General features: G+C 38.7%; 1 protein-coding gene across 4 annotated transcripts; it reads left to right on the plus strand.

Annotated features, from left to right (window-relative positions):
- The first annotated feature begins 2,983 nt into the window (after positions 1–2,983).
- Positions 2,984–27,298, plus strand: aco1 (aconitase 1, soluble). 4 transcript variants are annotated; one of them, XR_003929814.1, is made up of 22 exons: positions 2,984–3,103; positions 4,619–4,796; positions 5,492–5,660; positions 7,971–8,108; positions 9,064–9,133; positions 9,237–9,420; positions 10,615–10,754; positions 11,338–11,509; positions 12,676–12,776; positions 13,401–13,517; positions 13,653–13,812; positions 14,560–14,695; positions 15,437–15,521; positions 16,047–16,203; positions 17,152–17,276; positions 18,707–18,811; positions 21,517–21,659; positions 22,352–22,499; positions 22,886–23,008; positions 24,898–25,083; positions 25,830–26,007; positions 26,038–27,298. XR_003929814.1 is itself a non-coding variant. In XM_030076121.1 (21 exons), the coding sequence occupies exons 2-21, from the start codon at positions 4,700–4,702 to the stop codon at positions 25,944–25,946; spliced, it is 2,673 nt and encodes an 890-aa protein (XP_029931981.1). In that variant the 5' UTR covers positions 2,984–3,103; positions 4,619–4,699; the 3' UTR covers positions 25,947–27,298. The 4 variants fall into 4 exon arrangements, 3 of the variants coding, with proteins under 3 accessions (XP_029931981.1, XP_029931983.1, XP_029931984.1); XM_030076121.1 differs by having other exon boundaries at positions 25,830–27,298; XM_030076123.1 differs by having other exon boundaries at positions 3,007–3,142; positions 25,830–27,298.

Below are 27,298 nucleotides of genomic sequence, written 5' to 3' on the forward strand. Positions count from 1 at the left end.
GAGCAGTACAACTTTCATCATGACCAGTTTTAAGATTTTTGATGCCTGAACTGACAGTGTCTCTCACAGAGCCTGTGAGAGGAATGTCGAAATCTGTCAACATTACAGCTTATTTGTTAGCATAAATCAGATAAAGTTTAACTTACCACACAGATGTTATCCAGTTAAAACCAACATAATCAAATTTCAAATGAATTTAGATAAGAAATGCTGTAGCTGCCACAGTAAAGATGAAACAACATCCCACCTCTTCTATTGGACTGATTTAAAAACCTTTCAAACATTTCTGTCTGTAAATGTAGAATTATTAGGAGCCGGGCAGCCTATGCTGCCAGGACCCTCTTGTATCCCTGCGTGTTCTTCTTCTTCTTCTTCTTCTTTCTTTCTTTCTTCCCAGGAAGTCCTACTTCCCATGCATGAAAAATCCCCAAATTTTGCACAAAGGTCCAGTCCCATGCCAGATTACCTCAGCTGCAAACTCAAGCCAATAGTCCTGATGGTGGCACTACAGCAAGCCTCTAAATTTCAAAACTTTGAAAATTCATAACAAATCAACCATATGTGCTACAGCTTTGCAACTTTCACCAAAATGTAGCCCAATACTGAAGAAACTTTTGTACATTTAAACCTATTGCAAATTATGAAATTCATCAATCTGTTTTTTTTTTCAAAAACTGTAAAACTTATTATATCTCCTCCCACAATTTTTGCTCAATTGACACCAAACTTGCTATAGAGCATCTTCAGACTGTCCTACACAAATGATCTACACGGATTTTGATTTATCAAAAATTGAGCCTACAGTGCATCAAAATGTTTGACTGTAAACAGTACTGTAAACATACACTTGCAAATTCTTGGTAAATAAATCTTCAATGTTCATGAAAAAAAATTGACAAACTTTGGAGTCATGGCAGATGATGTGTGGTTAATTTCAGAACTGTATCTCAAAAGCTCAATTTTTGACAGCATTTTGAATTTTGCTCTTATGTGAACAATTGGTGTCAATTCAAGAATGGCATTTTTAAACATCAGTTTTTTCACTTATTGAGCAAATCAATCATTTTTAAAAACAAATGATCAACATCTCCAGGCTGTCTAGATGCAATATGTGTATTTTCAGATTTTTGTCTTAATAACTGAATTTTTGACAGCTGTTTAAAATCTGCCTTTCCATGTGTGGATGGCTGCTGCCCTGCATGTCAGTGATTGGCTCAGTCAGTTTGTGAAACTACATGTGAACTTTTAGCTCAGTGAGGTAGAGGCCAGTCCTTGATGTCAAAGATTGTGAGTTCAAGCCTCAGCTTGTGCAACATTCCCATGTGCCAAAACTCACCAAACTTTGCACAAAGGTCCAGTCCCATGCCAGATTTCCTCAGCTGCTAACACAAGCCAATACACAATCCTGATGGTGGCACTACAGCAAGCCTCTAAATTTCAATACTTTGAAAATTTATAATAAATCAACCATATGTGCTACAGCTTTGCAATTTTCATCAAAATGTAGCCCCAATAGGCTACTGAAGAGACCTTTTTCCCCTTTACAATTAAAGTCAGTTTTTTCACTTATGGAGCAAATCAATCATTGTTAAAAACAAATTACCAACATCTCCATGCTGTCTAGATGCAAGATGTGTATTTTCAGATTTTTGTCTTGATGACTGATTTTTTTTTTTTTTTATGGTGGTTTGAAATCTGCCTTTCCATGCATCGACAGCAGCTATTACGTGACTGGCTTAGTCAATTTGTGAAGCCTCACACATATTGCCACTTGCCAATTACCTCAGTGTGATAGAAGATAGTCCTCAGAGATCGTGAGTTCACGCTTTAGCTTGATTTATTTATTGTTGCAGCTATAATACCCATAATAAGTTAGAAGAAGTTTTAAACATATCACTGTGTTGTCACTTGCTAATTAGCTCAGTGAGATAGAGCATTGTCCTTCATGCCAGAAATTGTGAGTCCAAACCTCAGCTGATGTTGCTCAGAATTGCTTAAAATCGCCCGGCCCCGTTTGGGTCAAGACAACCAGCTGTGCACTGTATGTCACTATCCGTCTTCAGTTACCCTACTAGACAGTCACACTCGAAAATTTAATGAACACCTTAGAGAGAAATGACAGATGATTAATGTCATTAGTAACTCCCATGTTTACGTGCTATTGATGTCAAAATGGCTGGTCCACTGTGTGAAGTTCAGTCGTCTTGTCTTAAATCTGTAAATCACGAAGGCCTTTTGAAAGAATGAAGGGGTGGGTGATTTTTTTTTTTTTTTTTTACCCATCAGTGTTTTTTCCCCTCAAAACTCATCTCTCAACTTAACTTGGTGGGCTTAGACTACTTTCCAAATTTCAGTTTTAATTGTAGCACTTTACTTTTGGCCGTAAGGCTGCTTACTAAAACAAGAGGGTCATAAGTCATCACGTTTTACCTCTGGTGGTTACATAGTGAGGCCTTCAGAGACACATAGGCTACCTGACGTTTTTCTGATGTTGTTTCGTTTTTCATATTCATGTTCTTAATCATATTTAAATTTTTAAAATTACCTATAGTTCCTCAGTTGGCTGCTTGTCTTTGGGGCTCATGTGGAGAGCCTTTTGCGAGGAAAATCAATATCACAATCAGAAAACAGCCTCAAGCTGCCATCATTTAAAAAACAAAAACAAAACAAAACAAACAAAAAAAAAAAACACTGAAACACTTTGTTAATGTACCCAGCTCGTGCCCCTTATATCGGAAACCCCGTGCCAGAAAGTCATGTTTAAATTTGCTGTGAAAGGAAAAACGAGGCTGCAGGCTTTCCAAACTTACAAAAACTTTTGTAACATATGTTGCCACTGTGGAAGAATGGAAACCATAATTTGTTACATTATTAAAGCAATTTTTGTTATCATTCGCGTACAATATTTTCATACATCCAAGCTGAGCTTTTCTGAGCCGTTTCATCTAAAGGGGGCACACTTTTAATTTGAAAACCCAGCCCCCGGAAGTGTCGGTTCCTGAGCCCTGTTTTATTTTATAGTCGGAGATTAGCCACCTGACAGAGGGATAGATACATTGCACACGACAGTTATTTTGCGGCGCCTCCTCTGCTGTTCATTGAAGTAAGTTATTTCCATCGTATCGGCTGGCACCTAAGTCATGTAAGTGTCAGCGCAGCGGCAGGTAGCTAGCATTAACCTAGCTTTGGCATGCAGAAAGTGGTTTAGCCGCTAGCTAACGATAGATAAGTGAAAAAAATGACAATGCCAACTACCAAAGCCTAACTTAGTTTTACATGCTAGCTAGCTATATTGTTATAACGTCAGTGTCATGACCAAATTACAATATAGGCGCTTTGGTTTGCATACAGAATATTCTGAAAAGGCCAGAGCTAGTTTTAAATTTTCAAGTTTGATCAAATAGCTGAAAATGTTAACAGGCTTCATAGTTATGAGGAAGGGAGCAGTGGAAATAAGAGGGGCAAATAGGGATGAAACATGAAAACATGGGTCTGCTATTGATATGTAGGCTGCTTCGTCAGGGAAATTGTACAGAAAAAGCTGCTGTATGAAATAGTGGTGACGTTTAGCTAAAATAATGAGTATACATGTATTTTCTCTTGGACATCAGACCAGAGTCCGGTGACATGTTACATCACAAAGTGTGATCAATTGACTTTGCACTCTGCATGTTATAATTTTACCCTGCAGTTCAGTTTACCAGCCAAAGTGTGTGTGTGTGTGTGTGTGTGTGTGTGTGTGTGTGTGTGTGTGTGTGTGTGTGTGTGTGTGTGTGTGTGTGTGTTTGTTCTCGCGCGCGTAGGCCCAGTGCTCTTCTTATCAGTTTAACTACCTTTAACACAGTGACACACACCACGCTGCCATCATGTTCTCTCTGCCTGCTCTTGGCAAGGAGAACACCAGAATACAACTGTCTGATTAGTAATTAGTAATAATGTTGGCAGACTGAAATCTTGCATAGCTTTTCAAACATGCAACTTAACATTCCTCGATTAAAAGTTTCACCAGGTTCCTAAAGGGATTTAGTTATGTAACATCACAGCTGGTCAAAGTTGGGCCAAGAGTTTACTGAGACGGACTCCCCGGCTAACACTGTACAAGAGTTGCTTTCCGAAAGATGCACTAACAACTGCTGAGTACAAACAGACAACAGTTTTGCTCAAATTGCTGTTTATTTTTATCGTTATTTTTTTCTGTTATCAACATCCAGAAAGATCTGGTAACTTCTGCACCTCCTGTATCACTCCACACCAGAGGCACAGCAGCAACCATAGAAACGAACGTAGATGCATTTTCTTCATTGAACACATGCACACATGTTGGAAGAGAAAAAATTATAACCTTCTCTGGGGTACCAGCCACTGTTGTAACTGAAGACCAACACAGAGGACTTAGACCACACAAGAAAGTAGTCCCATTGTTGTAATTTTTTTTTTTTTTTTTTTTCAACAGTCAACATTTTCAAGCATCAAGCATCATCAAACTCAAACTTTATTTATTTAACAATTTGAGCGGATTAGGGAATTACTTTTTATTGTCCCTTCTGCCTTGAGCTTTTTTTTTGTTTCCTGCTATGTTTTAAAATACTAACCTGGCCTATATTTTTCTGTGTTTCAGATTTTTCCTGGAGCATTTTGGAAGTCACGTGAAACTGTAGTATTTTTTCCCCCAGCTGACTGGAGGAGAATATCTGGGACCATGAATAACCCCTTCCAACATATAGTTGAGCCTCTGGCTCCAAACGACTCACACCAGTGCTTTTACAATCTGACAAAACTACAAGATCCCAGATATGGTAACAAGAATTTGTTTTGATCAAATGTAGATATGAAACTTAAGATCTAGTTAGTATGAGAGAATTTAGGACCCTGTTTGAGAGCACTAAGGCTGTACCTGATTCACAATTTCCAGAGTTGGCCTTTGAATACACTGAAGTAACTCTTGGGCATCCCCCTGTGCTGTGACAGTGTGCAGTATCTATCTCTCCACTGTTGTCAACACTGGATAGTATTCATCGCTTTTCTTCCACTTTTGTTTGGTAATGATTTCACACACTCACCTGAGATGTGTTTTCATGTTGATTATGGGCAGAGTGTCTGACAACTGTGACAGTAACTCTGTCAGAGTGGCCACGGGCTCCAGTACTGTCCTTCACAGCTCTAGTTAATTAATCCAATTAATTGCGCATCTAACAGTTCTAAAAGAATATAAAAACGTCATGTTTTTCCATTCCCTGTTGCTATATATTTCCAGTGCATTTTTTTTAAGAATATGTTTTTTGTCTTGTCATATTGCAATGCCCAGTAACTGTCTAAACAAAACACAACTCTTCAACCACCTTCTGAGTGGACTGCAGAGGTCTGTCATGGCTGAGTCGACTCCACGATTTTCAGGGGGCAGCCTAAGAGAGCACTTTGTAAATAACGTTTTTTTTTAAACTTGTCACAGACATATTCTGTGATTTGACATGACAACTCATCTGTTCCTCAGACCGTCTGCCATTTTCCATTCGTGTGCTGCTGGAGTCTGCTGTCAGGAACTGTGATGAATTTCTGGTGAAGCGTTCAGATGTGGAGAGCATCCTGAACTGGAAGAAGACCCAGACCCAAACTGTGGAAGTGCCCTTCAGACCAGCCCGTGTCATCCTTCAGGACTTCACGTAAGTCAACAGGAATGGTATCTAATGGTTGTAAACAATACATTTTTCATTCATCAAGACTTCAAGCCATATGCTCTGACATCTAAAACATTTTCAGTGTGGCGCCTGGTGGCTGACCTGGTAGAGTACGTAACACATATCAAGGCTAAGTCCTTAATGTGGCAGCCCGGGTCCCCCATCAGTCTTGATAATAATAAAAATCATTTCTAACCCTTTGAATCCCATGAGCTCATGGATTGACCTTTAATTTAAGTGTTTTGTCATTGTTTGTCAGAATACTCTTGAATGAATGAATGTACTTTTGGGGGGTATTCCAGAAAGTGGGTTATGTGAAAACTTAAGTTAACCCTGAGATGAGGGAAACTCTGAGTTATCCGTTCCAGAAACTCTCAGTCAGTCACCATGGTAGCAGACTCTTTGAACATAACCTGCTCGCTGGCAGGTTTACTATAAGAAACCCTGAGTTTCTACCTGTTTCATCCTACATGAAAGCTGTTAGGCATGAATTGCCCATTCATTCCTGATTGATATTGAAGCCAAACTGATTCGAAATGCCTTACGTCGCGAGAGAATCTTCCGACCCAGATTACATGTCCTGTCATTTTCAGAGGAATATCTGTTCGAACGTTACCGCTTTTCATCAAACAGTATAATTTATCTCAATAACATTCTCTGGCCATACATCACCAACTTCACACACTGCGGACGTGCACTCACATCACAGCAAATTTTATGCATAGCGCTACGTGTGTATATATACACACACACACATATTTATATTAGTTTTTTTAAAAAGACACAAGTGTATGCATCTGATGTAGGCACTTGGGTCCTGGGGGGGTGAAAGGCTCAGATGAGCTTCCCCCGGGGGTGCCTTCAGCCACCGGTTGGTCACAGTTTTGGCTCCTCAGCTTCTGTCAGAGGTGGTGGAGGTGGCCCTCCATCCGTTTTTCAGGCCTCTGCCTTCTTTCTGTTGGCTGAGCAGGACTCAAATGTTAATCTTTTTTTTTTTTAATTAGTGTATTGAGTGTTTGTGCACACATCGTCACATTTTAAATGACTTAAATACGTATAAAATAAAAATGTGTAAACATTGTATCAAGTGTTAATCTAAGTTACTCAGTGGGGTATTAAGTGAGAGGACGTGTTAAAACAACATTTTGTTAGGGGTTTAAATTACTACTTGAAGTAGCCACTAAATCTATATTTACTTTGTTTCATAGCCTAAGTCAATTTAAAAAAAAAAAATTTAAAATAAAGCCTAGCAAAATATTCCTTACATTTTTGAATGATGTTTTTATATTTCATTTTTAGCTGCTTCCAAGTCTGTTTTTCCCCTGTTGGATTGCACCTAAATGAAAATCAGATTTGATTCCTGTTTATATTCATAACTGTATGCTACGTTCTTAAGTACGGTTAAATGTTAAGTTAATGGAATACTTCATTCAAACTTGCGTTGACTTGGGTAGCAATTTTCTCCCATGCCGCTTCTCCCTCCTTTGCTGCTGCAGCGGTGTTACATTTACGGCGAAATATGTGGTCATACTCTCCATAGGCCTGCAACAGGACCTCCAACTCCAGCGGAGTAAAATAACTGGATCTTTTTTTTTTTTTGCATTTGCCATGGTGACTCGTGGTATCGGGGCTCCACTGATGATGGCTTTTTATAGTGGTTGTGAACGTGCGTAACTCGAGGTGAACATACTCAGAGTTGATTGAACTAATTCAGATAGGCTGTTCTGGAACCGGATACTCAGAGTTTCCCATCTCAGAGTAAGTCAACTCAGAGTTCAGGGATAGTTTGTTGAACCTCCTTTTTGGAATACCCCTCAGGTTCTTCATCTGTTAGTTATTATGGTCTGTTGCCATACAATGCTGTGTGATGATGGAGCTAGATCTTGTTATGATGCTTAGAAAACATAATCTTCAAACCTAATGACACTCCATTTGGACTGAAACATCTCTCTTTTTTAATGTTGGATAACTAAGAGTTGTTTTTTTAAATGTAATATCAAGCCTTTGATTAGCAAGAAAACATACTCTGTCATTTGATAGTAAATCACAGTGTGTCAGCAGCTCCGCTGCCTGTGTGTGCAATATGCTATAAGTTAAATTTGCTGATGTGATTGGATTCTGTATTTATTTAGTAGATATTAAGGCATCTTATGGAGCAGGGAGCCAGAGCACTGAGATCATATAATAATAGACTGATCATTCATTAATAAATTGATCATTAACTAGGTATTTATGGGAACACTGGAACCAACCTGATTGTTGTTTTTTACTGTTATTTTATAACTCCTAATGCAGTGGTGTACCTGCTGTGGTGGACTTTGCTGCTATGCGGGATGCAGTGATGAAACTAGGCGGTGATCCAGAGAAGATTAATCCTGTTTGTCCCGCCGACCTTGTGATTGATCATTCCATCCAGGTGGATTTTAACAGGAAGTAAGACCAGGCTGAGTCAAATTGTGATGATTAGTTAATCCATTTCCCAAAGAAAAAAATCATTAAAAACATTGTGCAGGAGCCATTGCTTGGAATAATGTGTTACTTTGTAATTACTCCTGTGTACTTTGTAACTTTAACTATACAACCCAACAGTTTACTACATTTTATTTTGCTTCTAATTTTATTTGATGCAGATTACAATTTGATTCTTTTACATTCAGTGTGATCTCTAGGCAAAAGAGAATTAGAAAATGAGTCAAACAAAATGACATGAATTTTGTAGTTTCACTAAATATGTGAGTGGGATCAGCTTTTCAATTATTTACATGAATCAAATCAATTTACATGTTTGGGACATGTAAATTGATTTGATTCATGTAAAGCAATTAGTGGGTGCCTTTGGGTGTTTTTTCTTATCATGCCCACTTATAGTTAATTGAACTTAAGTTTGCAGTGTTCAGTAGTTTTGACAGATTTCTTCATCTGTAAATAAATTGGATCAGTAAATCAAAACAAGCTTAACTTTGGCTTACAGAAATCTGCAGTGCCCTTATAATGCAGTCAGAGTAAAGGCTTATGAAATCCAAAAAATAGCCTACTGTATTGTGCAGGCAGCATTAGCTCATTTGTGATGATTCAAAAAGGTTGTCCAAGCCAGCCTACAGACTCACTGAAATGTGATGGTAGCTTCCACATTTGCTGGCCAATAGCACTTACAGATGCAATGTATTCTGTATTTTTGTCCTGTTACCAGTTTATCTTGCTGACATGTAGTTACAAACTGAAAGAAAGGAAATCATGCAAGAATAACAAATTTGCTCTGAACAAATCAACCAAAGTCAGTACTTTAATGCCACAGCCGAGTGAAAAGTCCTGACATTCTATCAAATTTCATGCGCTATCTGATGAGGCCTTCTTACTCTCACTAACTAAATGTGATCTTCTTCCTAAGGTCCGATAGCCTGCAGAAAAATCAGGACCTGGAATTTGACAGAAACAAAGAGAGATTTCAGTTCTTAAAGGTATCGAAGTGTGAACTATGTCAGTGAACCCATGTAATGTCTTCATGTTGAATAACATTTCGAATGATTGCCTTGCCTTAAAATATATTGCCTCTCTCCTTAGTGGGGCTCTAAAGCCTTCAGGAACATGCGGATCATTCCTCCTGGTTCCGGTATCGTTCACCAGGTGAACCTGGAATATCTGGCCCGTGTGGTATTCAACCAGGATGGGTATTACTACCCAGACAGCCTGGTGGGCACCGACTCCCACACCACTATGATTGATGGCCTGGGTGTCCTGGGCTGGGGTAAGACAACTCCCCTTGTCAGAATCAGAGGGATAATCAGAAATACTTTATTGATCCCGAGGGGAAATTGGGTCCCATAACAGATCAGGTTAGGACGCTGGAGAAGTCTGTTGTACGAGCTGGATGTGATTTGCATTGATAGGATGTAGGCTCACACTAATTACTGTGTAGGTAGATTGATTTTTTTTTTCTTTTAGTTGCATCCCAGACAGTTATAGTACAATTTAAATAGAAGAGAGGCAACTAATACAGTCAACAACAGTGACATCTAGTGGTTAAACTATTAATTTCAACAGAGTAAAAAACATGTCCTTAGGCCTAATGCAATTCTTCATATTACAGAGTTATTTATTGTAAGCTAGGTTAAAGTCAAGTCAGGTCAGTTTATTTATTTAGCACATTTAAATACAGCAAAGTGTTGCCCAATGTGCTGCACAATGTCACAAAGGTAAACCATAAATTAAATTAAGACAAAAATTAAGACAAGCCAAATTAGTACATCAAAATTTAAGCAGGTTGCACAACAATAAATAAGAATGAAGACCTTGGAACAAAATAGAGACAAGCTGAAACAAATTTAGCCATAAAAACAAGTTAAAAACAAAATCACTGATAAAATTGAATTTGATTTAGGCCATTTGGGAAGAATTATTGAGTCATTGATACTGAATACAATTTAAAATAGAAATTGTATCTAAGCAAGAAAAGCCAGTGAGAAAAGGTACATTTTTAGTTGGGTCTTGAAAACTTGACGTGAATTTGCTGACTTTACATCAAGGGGAAAGCTGTTCAAGAGTTTAGGAGCTGCCACTAAGAAAGCTCGGTCGACCATAAGTGCCAGTCTAGTTTTGGGAACAACTGTTGGTCCAGTGACCTAAGTGAACGACATGAGACATAGGAGTGTGCTTATCTGCTGACAGATAAGCAGGGGCAAGTCCATTCAAGCACTTATAAACAAACAGCAATATTTTGAAATCGATTCTGTACTGAACAGGTCGCCAGTGTAAAGATGCCAGGAGAGCAGGTTGTTGTCACTGGTTCAGTGATGTAATTTCCTCATGCAGGTTGTTCTAAAGTTCGCCTGTATCTGTCCATGCAGGGTTCAGTGTTACCTCCTGCTTCCCAGAATGTACCAGGTTGGTTTCTTTCTTTTCACAGTCTAATGTACAACATTTTGTCTTGTTAAACCTTCAGGCGTGGGTGGGATTGAAGCAGAGGCTGTTATGTTAGGCCAGCCAATCAGCATGGTCCTGCCTGAGGTGGTGGGATACAAGCTTCATGGGACTCCAGACAAACTCATCACTTCCACAGATATTGTCCTCACTGTCACTAAGGTAATTTGTTTTTGTGTATAGTTTTAAGACCTCAGTCACTGGTTTACTCTGGGCTTAGAAAAACTGTAAATCAGTTTGTCCATATATTGTGTCAACATTACTTCTTTATTAAATCATACAGTATAGACCGATAACCACTTAGCCTCAGCCATAATAAGCCTTTATTGCACCACTGAGCATGTGACAGCAACAATGACTGGAGAGTGGTAGGTGCTTTCTTAGCTAACTAGCAAGATGATCATATTTAAAAACCAAGAGCAGCTGATGCATTTTTGATGGTATTTTTGTTGTCACATCTTTATATTATCAAAAAATGTCCAAAATTCAATCCAGAAATATTGCTGTCTTTCTTCAAAGATCCATGTGAGTCTTTTCTTTTTTGTTACATGCTGTTACAAATGGAGCTGCTGTTGATGCACAAAAAATTTACTTCCTGGTATAGAAAAATGGTTCACATCATACTTGTAGGATGAGCCTCTCCTGGCCAACTTTTTACGGACATGAGTGTCCTGCTGTCCACTGGCCATTTCTGTGCAACCATGAGGTATTTGTTGTTACACTCTCCTTCCCTCTCTGCCCACAGGACCTTCGCCAGGTGGGTGTGGTGGGGAAGTTTGTGGAGTTTTTTGGTCCAGGTGTGGCTCAGTTGTCCATCGCTGACCGAGCCACCATTGCCAACATGTGTCCAGAGTACGGAGCAACAGCAGCTTTCTTCCCTGTGGACAATGTCAGCATTCAGTATTTGGAGCAGACCGGTGAGCAACTAGCTGTGAATTGTGAAAACATGATGCTCATCCTGCAGGGGGTGTAGCAGAATGTATTTCCCAACTTGTTTCACACAAGCAGTGCATTCAATGGTTTTCAGCTTCTTTTGTCCACAGCAAGCTGCCCAACTATAGTGGAAGCCAGACTATTAGCCAGAACCTGGAAGGAATAATTTTTTTAGGTTATGGAGGCTCACCAAATGGGTTAAGGAATGTCATGGAAAGTTAAGGAATTTTAATCAGTTTATCAGTCCTACATGCATAGATTGAGCACTGTAGTTACAGGGAAGAAAATATATATCTGGAAGTTGAAATAGCATCAGAGGCAGAAACAGTAGGATTTGTCAGTTGCAGTTTGTAAACAACATTCAAAGTTGGCCCCTCCTCCCAGACCAAGCTAACCAGCAGCAATGACTTTTTGCTTCCTAGAATGGTGACAGAATGACACTGTCCCAGGTAAAAAAATATTGGCCCGTCGGCACCTTCCTGTCCAACAGAAAACAAGCCAACTCCACATCGCTCTTCATTCTCATCCTCTCCTTCAATGCTCGCGAGCGGGTGAAAGCCAACCCCAGATTCACTCTGTTTGTGGAATGAAACAATACATTGTTGTTGTTGTTTATTAAGGAAAATCCTACTCATTCTGCCTTTAACTCTAGAGCACATATACGGTTTTCACTGCCTTAGAATAATCAATGTGCACCACACTGTTTTTTTCGTTGTTTTGGGTTTCTTGGGAACTAGTTTACATGAATTTACTAACTAACCAAGAACCAAGAGGCGACCATGTCATTTAAATAATCAATCGGCATGGGTTGCCACAAATACTGAAAATATGAAATTGACACATAATGTAAATGATGCTGTAACATGCATTTACAGTATTGTATAGCTATTTTTTTCACTTATTTCTATTTGGCTCGAAGAGAGACTTCATTGTTAGCAAGGCATTGCATGTTCACTTCTATTCAAGTGTAAATAATTACAAAAAATGTTCTGATAGTGTCATCTCTCCATGTTTGCTAGTCTCAAAGTTTGGGAAGGGCCTTTAGATTATTAAGCATGTGTGTGATTTATTATGATGATAGCTGATCATGAAGTGTCTCTTCAACTTTCCAGTGTAACTCTCTTAATACCTTTTACTCCACTCTGCTCAGGGCGAGAGCCTGAAAAACTGGCCTATATTACAAAGTACCTGAAGGCAGTGGGCATGTACAGAGATTATAATGATGCTTCTCAGGATCCTGATTTCACAAAGGTAAGCCTTGACATGAAATGATAAACAAAGTTTAAGCTATGGTCCATAATGGCTTTTTTAAATGACCATACACATGTTCAGGTTATTGACCATTTTCCATAGAGGACCATAAATTGGTCCTCAATTTCCCCTTCATTTTTCTTTTTTTAATTCCAACATTCAGGTGATAAACTTACTTTAAAATTTCTGTTTTATATCTCTGGATATAAAAAAAAAATAATGTAGTTCGTGGAAAAAAATTGTTGTCACAGCAAAAAAAAAAAAAAAATAGGATACAGTAAAACAAAGAATAAATGAGAAACTGTTTGTGATAAAACATGTAAAGGACCATACCATTGATTCTGAATGTTTTGCCCATTTACTACAATTTACTCATATTTTATATTGCAGCAAACCACCTTGCAAATCATGCAGGGGTACAAAAGATTTCACAACATATAATCAAAACATAAAAGTGTAAAAGGGAGGAAAATGATATCAGAGTTCCAAAAGATGATGCTTTGGGAAAAGATTTTCAGAAACATGAAGTATATACATTTTGTAGATATTACATTTGATAAAAATCAAAAATGAAACCGATGCTTTGTCTGTTGCTCCCCTAACCTCTGCCTCTCTCTCTTTCAGGTTGTAGAGCTTGATCTCAGCACAGTGGTTCCTTGCTGTAGTGGCCCCAAAAGGCCCCAGGACCGAATTCCTGTGTCATACATGAAGAAAGACTTCGAAAATTGTCTTGGAGAAAAGGTAAGTACAATACACTTTTGAAGTTAAGCATAATTCAAAACTTGGGCATTTTCACTAAGTAACAGTATTCTCACAAACGGATCATTTAACATAACATTCCTAAATCATTTGCTTTTACATTTTTGTCATTTTTAGCAAGGTTTCAAGGGCTTCCAAGTGGCCCCTGACCGTCACAACACCATCGTCCCGTTCCAGTACAATGACACAGAGTATTCTCTCTCCCACGGCTCAGTGGTCATTGCAGCCATCACCAGCTGCACCAACACCAGCAACCCTTCGGTCATGCTTGGAGCCGGTGAGTGTATTTGTAATCCCTGCTTTTGTTTTAATATCCAATCCAGGGTTCCCTCTGCCTGTGGAATTTCTGGAGAATCATGGAAGTTAGATAAGTGTATGCCAGATGGAGAAAGTGAAAATGTGAAAATGATCTTGACTATTAGCAATAAGGGTTCAAAAATACCAGTTTCTGAAGGTTGATATTTCTAGAATCTGAATCACCAGTAAGTGATACTGTTTCATGCCGTAAATGACATTTAGCGTTTCCTTAAAATGTTATTCTTGTCAGGTGTGTCTGTCGTGCAACACTTAAATTCTCCCCTGTGAAACCCATACTAGTGAAATTATTTTAGACTTAAGCTTTTTAAAGGATAGGGTAGGTATTTTACAACCTTGTCCATTGCCTTACCCTTTTGAGGCCAGTTAGCTCATAAGTTAATCACATCTTTGCTGGCTATTCCCAACCTTCCCACTAGGTTTTGTACAAATCCATCCAGCATCTTTTGAGTTACCATGCTGATCATATAACATGACCCCTTGCTGGCACTTTCACCTCCTGGGTGGAGAGAATCAGGAGAATGTTTGTTTATTTTTTAAACTCATTAAAAAAAACTTGTTTTTTCATGGAAATTCTCCAGTCTAGTTATTGAAAGTCATGGGAAAGAGTAGAACTTTTAAATCAGGACCACATGGTGTGAGCCTTATACTCTACGTCTTCCTAAGTTATGTTGTCATAGTTACTGAAGATGAACTCTGTTTTTTCCAGGGTTGCTTGCAAAAAAGGCGATAGAGCTTGGCTTAAGCGTGAAGCCATACATAAAGACCAGCTTGTCACCAGGCAGTGGAGTGGTCACCTACTACCTGAAGAAGAGTGGTGTTATGAACTACCTTGCTCAGCTTGGGTAAGCTGCTGAACGTCCCTCTGGACATAGGGTGAAGACTTTTGTATAGGTGAACTCATGCATAGATTCACTTCTAAGCATCCCCTTGCATGTAAACCAATGTCCAACATAAACCACAAATATTTATAATCAGTGTTTTCCACTATTGCATACAATGTCCAGCTGGGTCAAAATAGTAGCTGGGGGGAAACACTTATAATGGCAGGGAAAACCCTGAATGTGTCATAAAATTCTGTGATTCCGTCCGTGTTTTCTGCATCACTAATATCCTATGGCCCTACACTCAGTGTGAGAAGCAGCTCACAATAACAAAAAGCCATGTGTCTGTTTTGTTTGGAGGAAAGAAGTAGAAAACTATTTGGACTTAGAAACTGGCAAACCTTGCACATTTTTGGCTTACCTGTCCTGCTTGCTACTTGTGTGACTTGCAGGCATGTAACCTCATGTAAGTGACAGATTAGCCTCCGCTTTCAAAAAGTTGGCTGTGCTCAATTGGCTGCAAAGCACTTTGTCCAGAGAGTGAGATGCAACTCACTGTAGAAAAAAAGTAAAAAGTAGTTGGGTGGAAATCTTTCAATGTCCAGCCATCTGGCGGCACCTGGCAGTTGTGGAAAAGCCTGTCTAATGCCATCTCTCTCTCTCTGGAGTCAACTCAAGTTAGATTTAAGCTCATTTTAAATAAGTTATGACCATGTAATGACTACATTGCTTGAAAACAATGATTTTTGTCTCTCCTGTTAGCTTTGAAGTCGTTGGCTATGGCTGCATGACCTGTATAGGCAACAGTGGCCCCTTACCAGAGCCAGTGGTGGAGGCCATTACCAAGGTAACAATACTTTATGGTGACAAGGCAGTTACCCACTGAATGATTTCCCTTCTCTACTCTTAACAGCTCACTCTTAAGTATACCCTCAATCTCTCCATTTAGCTCCTTTTCTGTTTCTTTTCCTAGCACTTGGTGTTATATATGTGCTCTTATGGTATTGCTTGTAATATTTGGTGATCTAGGCACTGGTACTTATTGTACTGTTGCATATACAAATCACTCTGCATAAGGACATCTTAATGGACATCTGATTATCCAAAATGTAACAATGCAACCTATATTGTAGATATATGCAACCAATACCGCTCAAAAGATCTTGCTAAACATTACTTCTCAGATTTCAATTAGGTCTAAGTGAAGAATATCATATCACTCACTCTGTATGCCCAGTCTCATCTGTCCAGTTTTTCTTGTAACGTTCTCATTATGTAAGCTAACAGAGTGGTAATACAGGTAAAAATAGAAATGCATAGACATTCTTATTAGTTTATACATAGGTGGTTTAAGGCCCTCATGTTGTTTCAGGGAGACTTGGTCGCTGCAGGTGTCCTGTCTGGGAACAGAAATTTTGAAGGCCGAGTCCACCCCAACACCAGAGCAAACTACCTGGCTTCTCCACCTCTGGTCATTGCTTATGCAATTGCAGGCACTGTGAGAATTGATTTTGAGAGAGAGCCAATCGGTGAGTCTCATTAGGGTATAACTCATATGGGCTTTTGAAGCCTGATGCCAGTATTTTATATTCATATATGTGGTGTTAGTTTCCATGGCTGACCTGTTGTTAGCCTAGTGCCTCAAACACCCTGCCAGGGACAGTGGAAAATGCCATTGACTTAATTCAGACTGTATTTTAGTGACTGGCTTTAATATAAATAAGTTACTCTCTGAAGTAGAGAGTGTTTTTGGAATCATGACAGTTTTTTACCACACTGGCTATGCTCTCCGTTCTCAAAGTTTTGTTTAAAAAGCATGGTTTAACAGGAAAAGTAGCATTAGCATTTCCAGAGTTGACATGACTCATTTGTACATGTGCCAGATCTCTTCTGAATGTCAGAAGCATTTTTTCCTGTTGCAAGAGTGCTCTTTTGCATCATTTTTAAGAAAAAAGTTGCCAAAGTACTGCCCAGTGTTTCCTCCACAAAGACTGCATGTCACCATTGCCATAGCTAGCAGTAGAGACTGAGACTGAAGAAAATTGGCACATATACGAGCGAGCCACTTAACTTATTTAAAGCCACTTAAACATAATTAACTATATGACTTAACTAGTAATAGGACAGTCACTAAAGTACAGACTGATAATTTTGGTTGATGACATTTTACATTGTCCCTGGCAGGGTGTTAATGGGGAACAGGCTAACAACAGGCTAGCCACTGAAAATAACACACTGGATAAGAGCTAATATTGAAGCTGCCAGTAGTAATAATCAGGATCTTTAAATTTGACCATTTCATGCCCAAACATTTCCAAGTATTCAGTGTTTCACCTCAGAATTGAATTCTTGTCACGGAGGCAAAACATCTCAGCCAGTATTTAGATCATCACAGGAGGACACTGAAATCTAGGATGATGATAGCAAGGTTGGCTTTACATTCATATTGGCTTCTTGTTGTGTCCTTTATGTTCTAGCTGTTAACTCTAATGGACAAGAAATTTTCCTGAGGGATATCTGGCCAACACGGAACGAGATCCAGGCTGTAGAGAGAGAGTTTGTCATTCCATCAATGTTCAAAGAAGTCTACGAGAAGATTGAGGTAACATCTTTTTTGTTGGGTTCATGTGTCATTACTTGATTTTTCGCAGGAAGGCTTGTATGATTTTTTTTCTCCTTAGCCAAATAGAAGCATAAATGCAAAGGTTTGCCAAAACCTCCATCATTTCCATGACTTCTCCTGGGCTCTGGCAGGTTTTACAATGGTCTGTCTCACTGTCTTTACATGTAGCATAATACACACATGGATTTAATATTTGTCCAAGCCAATGTAACTTTGATATGGGGCAGAATCCTGAGTAGTCCAGGGCAGTTAAAGGTAGTGGCGCTGCAAAGCTGTAGCTGTAATTGTGATGTGTTTGAGTGAATGACTCAAATTTCTCTCATTCCTACCCCAGTCAGCTAGGTCACTATTCAGTCAAACAAGTTTGATTTTATTGGACCCAATGGTTCCATAATTGCAGAGTGTGTGCACATTAAAAACTGAAATTGCACAGGACAGATTCAACAGCCAATGAAAATTGTGAGTTAGCAGAGGGAGGAGTAGGAAGGGAAACGGTCCATTTGGAAACATCTGCAGTCAGATAACCATAGACTACGAGAGTTGTTTGCTGTAGACAGTTAACATGCTTTGTCATACTGATAGCCAACATTAGCAGGCTATCTAAATTGCATGGACACATTGCCTTGTCTTTGTGATGATTAGCAAAACGTATCTCCAGCTCTCCACAAGGAATACAGCCCATTATGCTGAGCTCCCCTCTCCATTCACGGTTTATGCTGTATTTTTTGTTTTTTCTCTTTTTGTTCTGCGCAAACCTCTGTAGAAACAACATAGCAGCAAACCATAGGCCTAAAAATAAAGTAGTATGATGTAATGTTTGTTTTAGTGTCAACATACTGGGGGAAAATTCATTCTCACTTCTAATGTTGCCCTAGATTTAGTTATTAAATGTGTTCTGCCAGATGTTATTGTTGTTAAATATAATTACATTATAAACATTTTAGCCACTTTCATTTATCCATCTATTTCTATTTATCAAAATGAGTCAGGGTCCTCTGCATCAGATTCAATATTTCAGATGTTTTAAAGCTCACTGCTGAACCTGTTTGTAAGCACGGAAAGTGACCCAACTCATTTTATACTTTTTATAAGAAACTCTAGATTTTTTATATATATATATATACTATTAGCTCGCTGTCTAACCTTTCATAGAATCAGCTAGTTAATAACCAACTATATTTCTACCTAAATCTCACCAAATATATAGTATTACCATCATAATTTCTTACAGTGCTCTTTTGAATGGGAAAGAAATGAATTGTCAAAAAAAAAAAAAACAGCTTTAACTTTCATTAAAGTTTGTCTTAAAAGCATTACATTTAACTCTGTGGTACTTATAGACATCCTGATTTGAGATTTTAGATGCCTGACTGCCTTTAATAGTTTTTGAATATGTTGCCTTCTTGCAGAAAGTAAATGAACGCTGGAACTCCCTCATCGCTCCCTCTGACAAACTGTACACGTGGGACACCAACTCTACTTATATCAAGTCACCGCCATTCTTTGATGGCCTGGTAAATATGCAAATTACTATTCTTCCCAAAGGAAAGTACAGAATTTGTGACAGTTACCACTAGGTAACACTACTAGTGTAAAGATTAACCGATTCATATTGGAAAATCTATACAGTAGTTAAAGATATGGCTACACTGATTCAAAACTACAAATCTGAATCAAATTCATTGAGAACTTCATCAAAACTTGATACAGCTGTGAAAAACCAACACCCATTTTAATTAGATACGGTAGTCTCTGTGTCTTCCGTGTGTAACCTGCCGCTCTCGCCAAATTTCCGAATCATCCACGTTCCTCCCTACCTACTGCAAGCACTGCACCTACTTCTTGTCAACCAGCCTCAAGTCAAAAGTTTGGAAGTACTTTGGATTTTGCAAAAATAATAAAGAAAATTTAGACAAAACATGCAACAGCACCATGAAATATGCTACTCACTTAAGATGAAACAAGCAATATTGCTACTAGCGTAAAGGCAGCCATACAACCCAAGACAAGTTATAATGTTAGCAGTAGGGCTGCCACAAACGATTATTCTGATAATTGACACGACACCGATTATTTTTGCAATTCCTCGATTAATCGGATCATACGTAAATTGCAGATTATTGCGCCAGCATGCAGCTTCTATTGTTTTACCATGATTCGCTTCCTTCCATCTTGAAGTGTTTAAGTTATGTGCTAACTAAAAATAAAGACAATTAAGATGGTAATTCAATTGAACTTTTAATGAACTTTGCAATATTAACATTAAATAAAAAAGATAGCATCAAAAATAAATACTTGTAAACATATTTCACTCACATATTTCCCTACTGCGCATGTGCATCAGGGACAGAAGGCAAACATGACAGCGGAAGGTACAGCGGCTGTTTTGGGCGAAAAACAAAGCTTAAAAAAAAAAACAAATAACGATTACGTTGATTACTAAATTAGTCGCCGAGTATTTTGATTGTTGACGTCGTCGCGATTAATCGATTAATCGTGGCAGCCCTAGTTAGCAGTAACTGCTTCTCTGACAGCGTTATCCTCCCAGTTGAAGGGAATAACTGAGGCAATTAGCTAATTTAGCTGCGAAGACTTGCAGGCATACAGCGTTGTTGAAAATGATTTAAGCGGATGATAAACACTTGCAGTTGAAACCAGAAGTTTACATACACTGTATAAAAAGACACCTAGCCTTTTTTTTCTCACTGTCTGACCTTAAATCAGACTAAACTTTTGCTGTTTTAGGTCAGCTAGGATTACCAAAATTATTTCTCTTTGCTAAATGCCAGAATAATGAGAGAGAGAATTTTCTAGAGAATTTTTTATTACTTTATTCAAAGTCAGAAGTTTACATACAATAAGATTACTATGCCTTTAAAGAATTTGGGAAAGCCCAGGTGATGATGTCATGGCTTTGGAAGCTTTTGATAGGTTAATTGACAACATTTGAGTTAATTGGAGGCACACTTGATGTATTTTAAGGCACACCTCAAACACACTGCTTCCTTTCGTGACATCATGGGAAAATCAAAAGAAATCAGCCAAGATATCAGGAAGAGAATTGTGGACCTCCACAAGTCTGGTTCATCCTTGGGTACAATTTCCAGATGCCTGAAGATGCCACGTTCATCTGTTCTAACAATTATACACAAGTATAAACACCCTGGGAATGTCTAGCCATCATACCGCTTAGGAAGGAGACGGGTTCTGTGTCCCAGCGATGAACGTGTTTTGGTGTGAAATGTGCATATCAACCCCAGAACAAAAGCAAGGGGAGCTTGCAAGCCTGAGAACCCCCATCCCAACTGTACATCTCAAAACATCAGCCAAAGCCTGGGTGAAAATGGGTCTTCCAAATGGACAATAAGTATACCGCCAAATTAGTTACAAAGTGGCTTAAGGACAACAAAGTCAATGTTGTGGAGTGACCATCACAAAGCCCTGATCTCAATCCCATAGAAAATTTGTGGGCAGAGCTGAAAAAGCGTGTGCGAGCAAGGCAGCCTACAAACCTGACTCAGTTACACAAGTTCTGTCAGGAGGAATGGGCCAAAATACCAGCAAACTATTGTGAGAAGCTTGTGGAAGGATGCCCAAAAGGTTTGACCCAAGTCATACAGTTTAAAGGCAGTGCTACCAAATACTAAGGAAATGTAAACTTGTGACTTTGAAGAAAGAAATTTAAGAATCTTTAAAAAATTCTCTCTCATTATTATGACATTTAGCAAAAAGAAATAATTTTGGTAATCCTAACTGACTTAAAACAGGAAAAGTTTAGTCTGATTTAAGGTCAGACAGTGAGGAAAAAAAGGTTATGTGTCTTTTTATACAGTGTATGTAAACCTCTGGTTTCAACTGTATGTCACAGTTACAGTGATTTTTAGTTGTTCCTGACTGGTTTTGTATCAGGTAAAGAGGGGTCAACTCTGCTTTCACACTTGCTGTGAGGTCAAAATCTGTTGAGCCAAAAAGTTTATGTCAAGCCCTGACCATTATTCCTACCACTACCCCAAAAATATTTTACTCCCACAACATTTAGACTCATAATGATCAAATTGTCACAGCGGAATCTCGTCAGGGTGTTTTAATCATATCAGAGATGAATGACTGGACCATATGGACCCATTTTTAATGAAAGGATAGTATCGGTCTACACCAGTCGAACCATGGCTAGCCACGTGGCCATAGCTGTATCTCACATAATTGTGTCTTCATTCAGACCATGAAGCTGCAGCCACCCAGCTCCATAAATGATGCCTATGTGCTGCTGAACTTTGGTGACTCGGTCACCACAGACCACATTTCTCCTGCTGGAAACATCGCCCGGAACAGTCCTGCAGCACGTTACCTGACAAGCAGAGGGTGAGCAGCCGCATGGTTTTCAACTGTAAAGAATGATATATAGACGTGTTCAGTATTGTGTATTATGTATAAGTAAGGTTCCACTTTTCACAAAAATTAAACATTTTATTTTTGCATTTTTTTTTTGCAATTTTGATTTGTCACGTCCTGATTTCCCACCACTGGCCATACTATCATCAGAATGTCATTTGGGCACCTAAAGAAAATCTACAGTGTGTTATTTGTGGAGCTGTTTTGCTATGGAAGTGAATGGAGAGATAGATATTTACAGAATATAGAAAGAGATTTCACCGTCCATATGGACTCTCATGCCCAGGCAGGAAGTCCTTTTTCTGATGCATAATCTAGAGATAACAGTTAGCTGTCTGTGAATGTGAATGTAATTTAGAAAATGTCATAACTGTAAAGCTAATTTTGCCAATTGAATAACTGTAAATCTAGCTGAGTAAAAAAAAAAAAACCAAAACAACCATATTGCGTTATACTGATTGTTGGAATGTAAGGCTTTTCTTGTAGTAATGCTCGTAAAATTATTTGCTAAATGATGCTATATGGTGGTACATTGCAAGTGCCTTGATGGTGAGAACTAACAGTATGAATTTGAGGTTTAGGTGAAGTGCTTTATCAGCTTGAGGTTGTGGTGGAGCTATGACAAACCTGCTTTATGTTTCATGCCATTTGTGTTTGGACAGTCTGACCCCTCGGGACTTCAACTCCTATGGCTCTCGTAGAGGGAACGATGCTGTAATGGCCAGAGGGACCTTTGCCAACATCCGCCTCTTTAATAAATTCCTCAACAAGCAAGCACCACAAACAATCTACCTGCCCACTGGTGAAACAGTGAGTTCAAAACACCATTCTACCATTTTATAACAAAGCATTTCAAAAATTATATGCAGTTTGACAAAATGCACTTTGTCATCTCTATGAAATGCTTTTTCAGAAACTGTTTCTGCCTTATTTTCACAGTAAGATGTAACGAGTCCAACTTGAAGATTTATTTTCTTTATTTCTGTTATTACGCTGCTGGGCATAATTGGGTATGATAAGGTGTGACACTCACTGTAGCGTAGCCTAAGTGAATCCAAATTTGCGTTTTGAATTGCAACCTTTGTTTAAGATTCAAAAGTAACACTTTGGTGTTACTCCACATCATGCAGCATGTAACCAGTGGTATATGTTTATATATAATTATGTTTAAACCCTGTTTTCTCCTCATTGAACAGCTGGATGTGTTTGATGCTGCTGAGAGGTACCAGCAGGCTGGTATCCCTCTACTGATTTTGGCTGGGAAGGAGTACGGCTCCGGCAGCTCCAGAGATTGGGCGGCAAAAGGCCCATTTCTACTGGTGAGGTCTCTATAGTTACCACCCTCATGGAGAATAATGCATCACTTCATATTCTCTGGTCTTCTGTTGCCATGTTTCCAGAAAATGTCATTTTTAGTGGGCATTTTAAACTGTGGCCAGCTGGAGGTTGTAGGGTAAAGCAATGGATAGGATGAGAAGTTGTCTCGATTGATTGATAGTTAAAGGTGTCACATGTATTATTTTTTATATTTATATATGTCATTGTTAAATTAATTGAGGCACCTTGGTCTAATTACTAATGACAAATAAGACTGTGTTGGAGATGATTTGGGTCTCTGTCTCATTGTAGTGGTATTACATTAGTGTTTATCCAAATTAAGACATTTCCCATAAATCTCATTGCGTCCTTCCTCCCCTCCACTCCCACTCCCCTGGCAGCTGTCTCTCTACTGAAGAGGACAAACATGTTCGAAATAGGGCTTAACAGTTAATCAAAATATTATTGAAATTAGAGTTAAGAAAACATGTTTGTTTGATACAGACCCCAGAAAAATCACATCATTATCATTGTAACGGCTTTTTAAGTGAAAATGAAAATTATAATGCAAAAATACTAGTTACTAATGAAATCATATCGCAATTGCATCCATCCATGCATCCATCTATGAATATGCAAATAGTTCCTGTCCACCCCCCTGCCTGCTGGAACATTGGCTAGTAACTAGGGCTGTTCACAGAATGAGAAGTCCCGCCTCACAACACTCATGAAAAATGTATTTGATAATCTTACCATGAAAAAAAAAAAAAAAAATTCAGCAAATCTTTTAGTTTATATTGTTCCTGTGAAGCAGCCATTTCGAGTTGGTGTTGATTATCTTTTTTAAAATAAAACACTCGTGTTGGACAGCTGTGAACCAGGAACTCCTATCCCGTGACACTCTTAAGCTGTGCCGTAGTTCATAATCTAACCATGTAAAAAAAAAAAAAAAAATCAGCGAATCTCTTACATACACTCATATTGTTCTTTTTTTTTTTTTTTTTTTTTTTAAATAAAACACTCAAGTGACCAGCAGAGCTGGTGCTAATGATATGCAAAGCAGCACCCGTCAGTTTATGGGATTGGCTGTTGGATTTATAACTTGCCAAACCTAGGTGGCCTGGGGTACATTTGAATGTCAGATTTCAGGGGTACCTCCACCTTAAGTAGAGGATTGTGAACTTTGCATGAATACATTAAGTATAGTCAAGGTCAGAAATTTTAACTGAATGAGCTTAACCAAACAATCTTTAGTTCTACTCCCTTCTTCCCAGAGCTCATCATTTAATTGAGAACCAGTTCCCTTGCTCCAAGCCTTAATATCATTAGAGGAGATGGCTTGCTTAAAGAGGTTAACTTACTGTGGGAATAAGTGTTTGGAGGTCAGGGATTTAGACATGCAGTTGTAGAGTTCATGTTGCACAGGCAAGGTGTCAGACTGAGCCAGAGACTGCCTTACAAAGTTTCTGACCTACAGATATTGGAAAGAGAGATTTTTTGGGAGACTAAATTTAGCTTGTACATGACTAAAAGCAGCAAGATGTTTTTTTTTGTTTGTTTTTTAAAAAAGGTGTCAATTGTTGAAAAGCGTTTTTCTGCCCAAATGGTGAAATCGGTTTGATCCGGTTAAAAATCATGGTTATTGCAGAATGGGTTAGGGTTGTCAGTCTTTCTAGCAATGGTCTTTTTTTGATGGCCACTGTACTAATGTCTCAGAATGAGTCTGGTAATCATTTATTGATGTTGAAGTGCTGCACAAGACACCTTTAAGTAATGACCCACAAGAAAGTAATTCACAACTGCTGTTAATGTCCTTGTAGAGATTATGCTCCATCTTATTTTCTCTTAAGTCTCCTGTGTTTCATTATTTTTTCACTTACCTATTGTCCAGGGTATTAAGGCTGTCCTAGCAGAGAGCTATGAGCGAATCCACCGTAGTAACCTGGTTGGGATGGGGGTGATCCCTCTGGAGTATCTACCAGGGCAAACTGCAGACAGCCTGGGGCTGACTGGTAGAGAGCGATACACCATCATCATCCCAGGGCAGCTAACACCCAGGATGAAAGTCGACGTTAAGGTACAGGCCACTTTATCACTACTGGGACATCATATTCACAGCATTTGCATGTCTGTATTATCCAGAGCAACTTAAATGCTACACTACAATTAGCTTCAGCTCCAAGTTGATAAAAACAAACACACATAAACAAAAAATGGAGTGCACAGGTCAGGGACTTGATGCCCTTACAGTAAGGCCTGCACAAGGTGTTTGCTTTCATAGAACACATACATAGATCAGCCTCTGTAGACCCAGTCTGAGGTTATACATAGTTCAGCATCTTCTTTATTGATAACTGCTCTTTACCTGCAGGTGTCATTTAGTGCCCCTACCTGAAAAGTGTGACATTGCAGCAGATGTTACCGTTGTGTTACAAATTTTCAACGGCACATTTTTTTAATGCAAGAAACACTACTTGTGTTGCCCTCTACTTTTGCGTCCTGGCAGTCTCAGTAACAAAAATATCGCTATCGGTATTGCCCTTCAAAAATCTATATTGATTGAATCCTATTAGACATATCGACAACTAACATAGTATTACAATACATACTGGCAAGTTCAAAAGCTTCTGCTTTAATGCCAGCCATAGAGTAAGCAGTAGACAGTATAGACACTGACTCTACAGACATTTCTGTCACTGCAGATTGATTATGGAATACTCAAAACAGAATGATACTGACTCCACATTTTGATGTTGTATTTTCTTTTTTTTTTGGAATAGTTCTGCTCATGAGACTCACGGCAATCTATTTCTGTCTTCTCAGCTTGACACAGGGAAAACGTTCCAAGTGCAAATGAGATTTGACACAGACGTGGAACTGGCATATTTCCACCATGGCGGCATCCTCAACTACATGATCCGCAAGATGTCTGGAAAGTAAAAAAAAAAAAAAAAAAAAAAAGCAAGTACAGCACTGCTAATCACGCACATCTTCTGTCCACAGAGAGAGAGAGAGAGAGAGAGAGAGAGAGAGAGAGAGAGAGAGAGAGAGAGAGAGAGAGCAAAATCTGTTTTTTAGTCTCTCAGTTTTCCACCTCCCATCCTCCATAGGATATCAACCATAGTTATGGCAAATCTAGCAATACCGTCCAACAGTAATTCAGTCATTTTCCAGTTTTGGTGTTTGGAATTTCTGCCTTGAAGCTGCCCTCTTGAACTGACAGGAATATCATCACATTTTTCTCATGTTTGAGAATGCTGCTGTTTGTTTGAAAATGCAGAGCATACTTGAGTGAAATGTATGAGATGGAAATATTTAGTCAGATAAAGATACTAGGTGAAGTAATATGATTTTCAATTTATAGGTGCCACAGTTAAAACTGTTCACATTGTGTTCCACCTCAGCAACTTTTCAGTCCTTCAGTCATGTCTAGACACTCTCTGTTGGAGAAGGGGTATCAACTGAAGAAAGAGTTAAAGGAGAGAGCTGTGGCACCAGTTGTGTGTTTTGAAACTGTTATCAGTTGTGCTAAGGTTCGAGTTTTAGAGATAATACTACATGTAGACAATGTAACCTAATTAAGGAAATAACATTTAAGAAGTCAGGGTCCTAGTGAGGGATTAATGGGAGATGATGATGATAATTGGTGGTTATGGTTGCCAACTACTGGTCACAATCCCCCACAGACCATAGAGAATGGAAGTTTATCCAGGAATAAATGGCATTAGATTGTTAGAACAGCATATTGCATAAAAAAGTAGAATGGAAATATGTGACAGTACTGTAGAAACACATACTGTATTACACAGACAGTTGTTACCTTAACACATTGGTATTACTGTGTGCAGTTATTGCACATCATTTGAATCACACTAGGTGGCAGCATTGAGCCCATTTGTGTTGTTTTTTGTTGAGCTCTGCCCCTGTGGTGGACTCTGTGGTTTGTCACCACTGTTTTATTCATGACCAAAATTTGTCTGGTTGCTGTCACTGTCTGACTGTACTCTAAAAGGAGCCTGTTTTGTTTTTGTTTTTCTTCTAAACTTAAGTGTGAACCCATTTTGCCAATGCATCCAAGTTCAGATTAATGACTGCCTTAACAAGTTGATGTAGGATTTCTGGTTATGTTGATTCAAAGATATTTATGTGTCCTTGCTGTGTTATGCTAACAATGTTGATCATCTTGGTTATGAAGACCATGTTTCTGTTCTTTAACAGTTGCCTGTTCATAAAAAATGTCTTTGAATGCACTAAGCCATAGAACACTGATACATATAATAAACTGTGATTTT

The sequence above is a fragment of the Myripristis murdjan genome, chromosome 18 (assembly GCF_902150065.1).
Source record: "Myripristis murdjan chromosome 18, fMyrMur1.1, whole genome shotgun sequence".
In the NCBI taxonomy this organism is placed as follows: domain Eukaryota; kingdom Metazoa; phylum Chordata; class Actinopteri; order Holocentriformes; family Holocentridae; genus Myripristis; species Myripristis murdjan.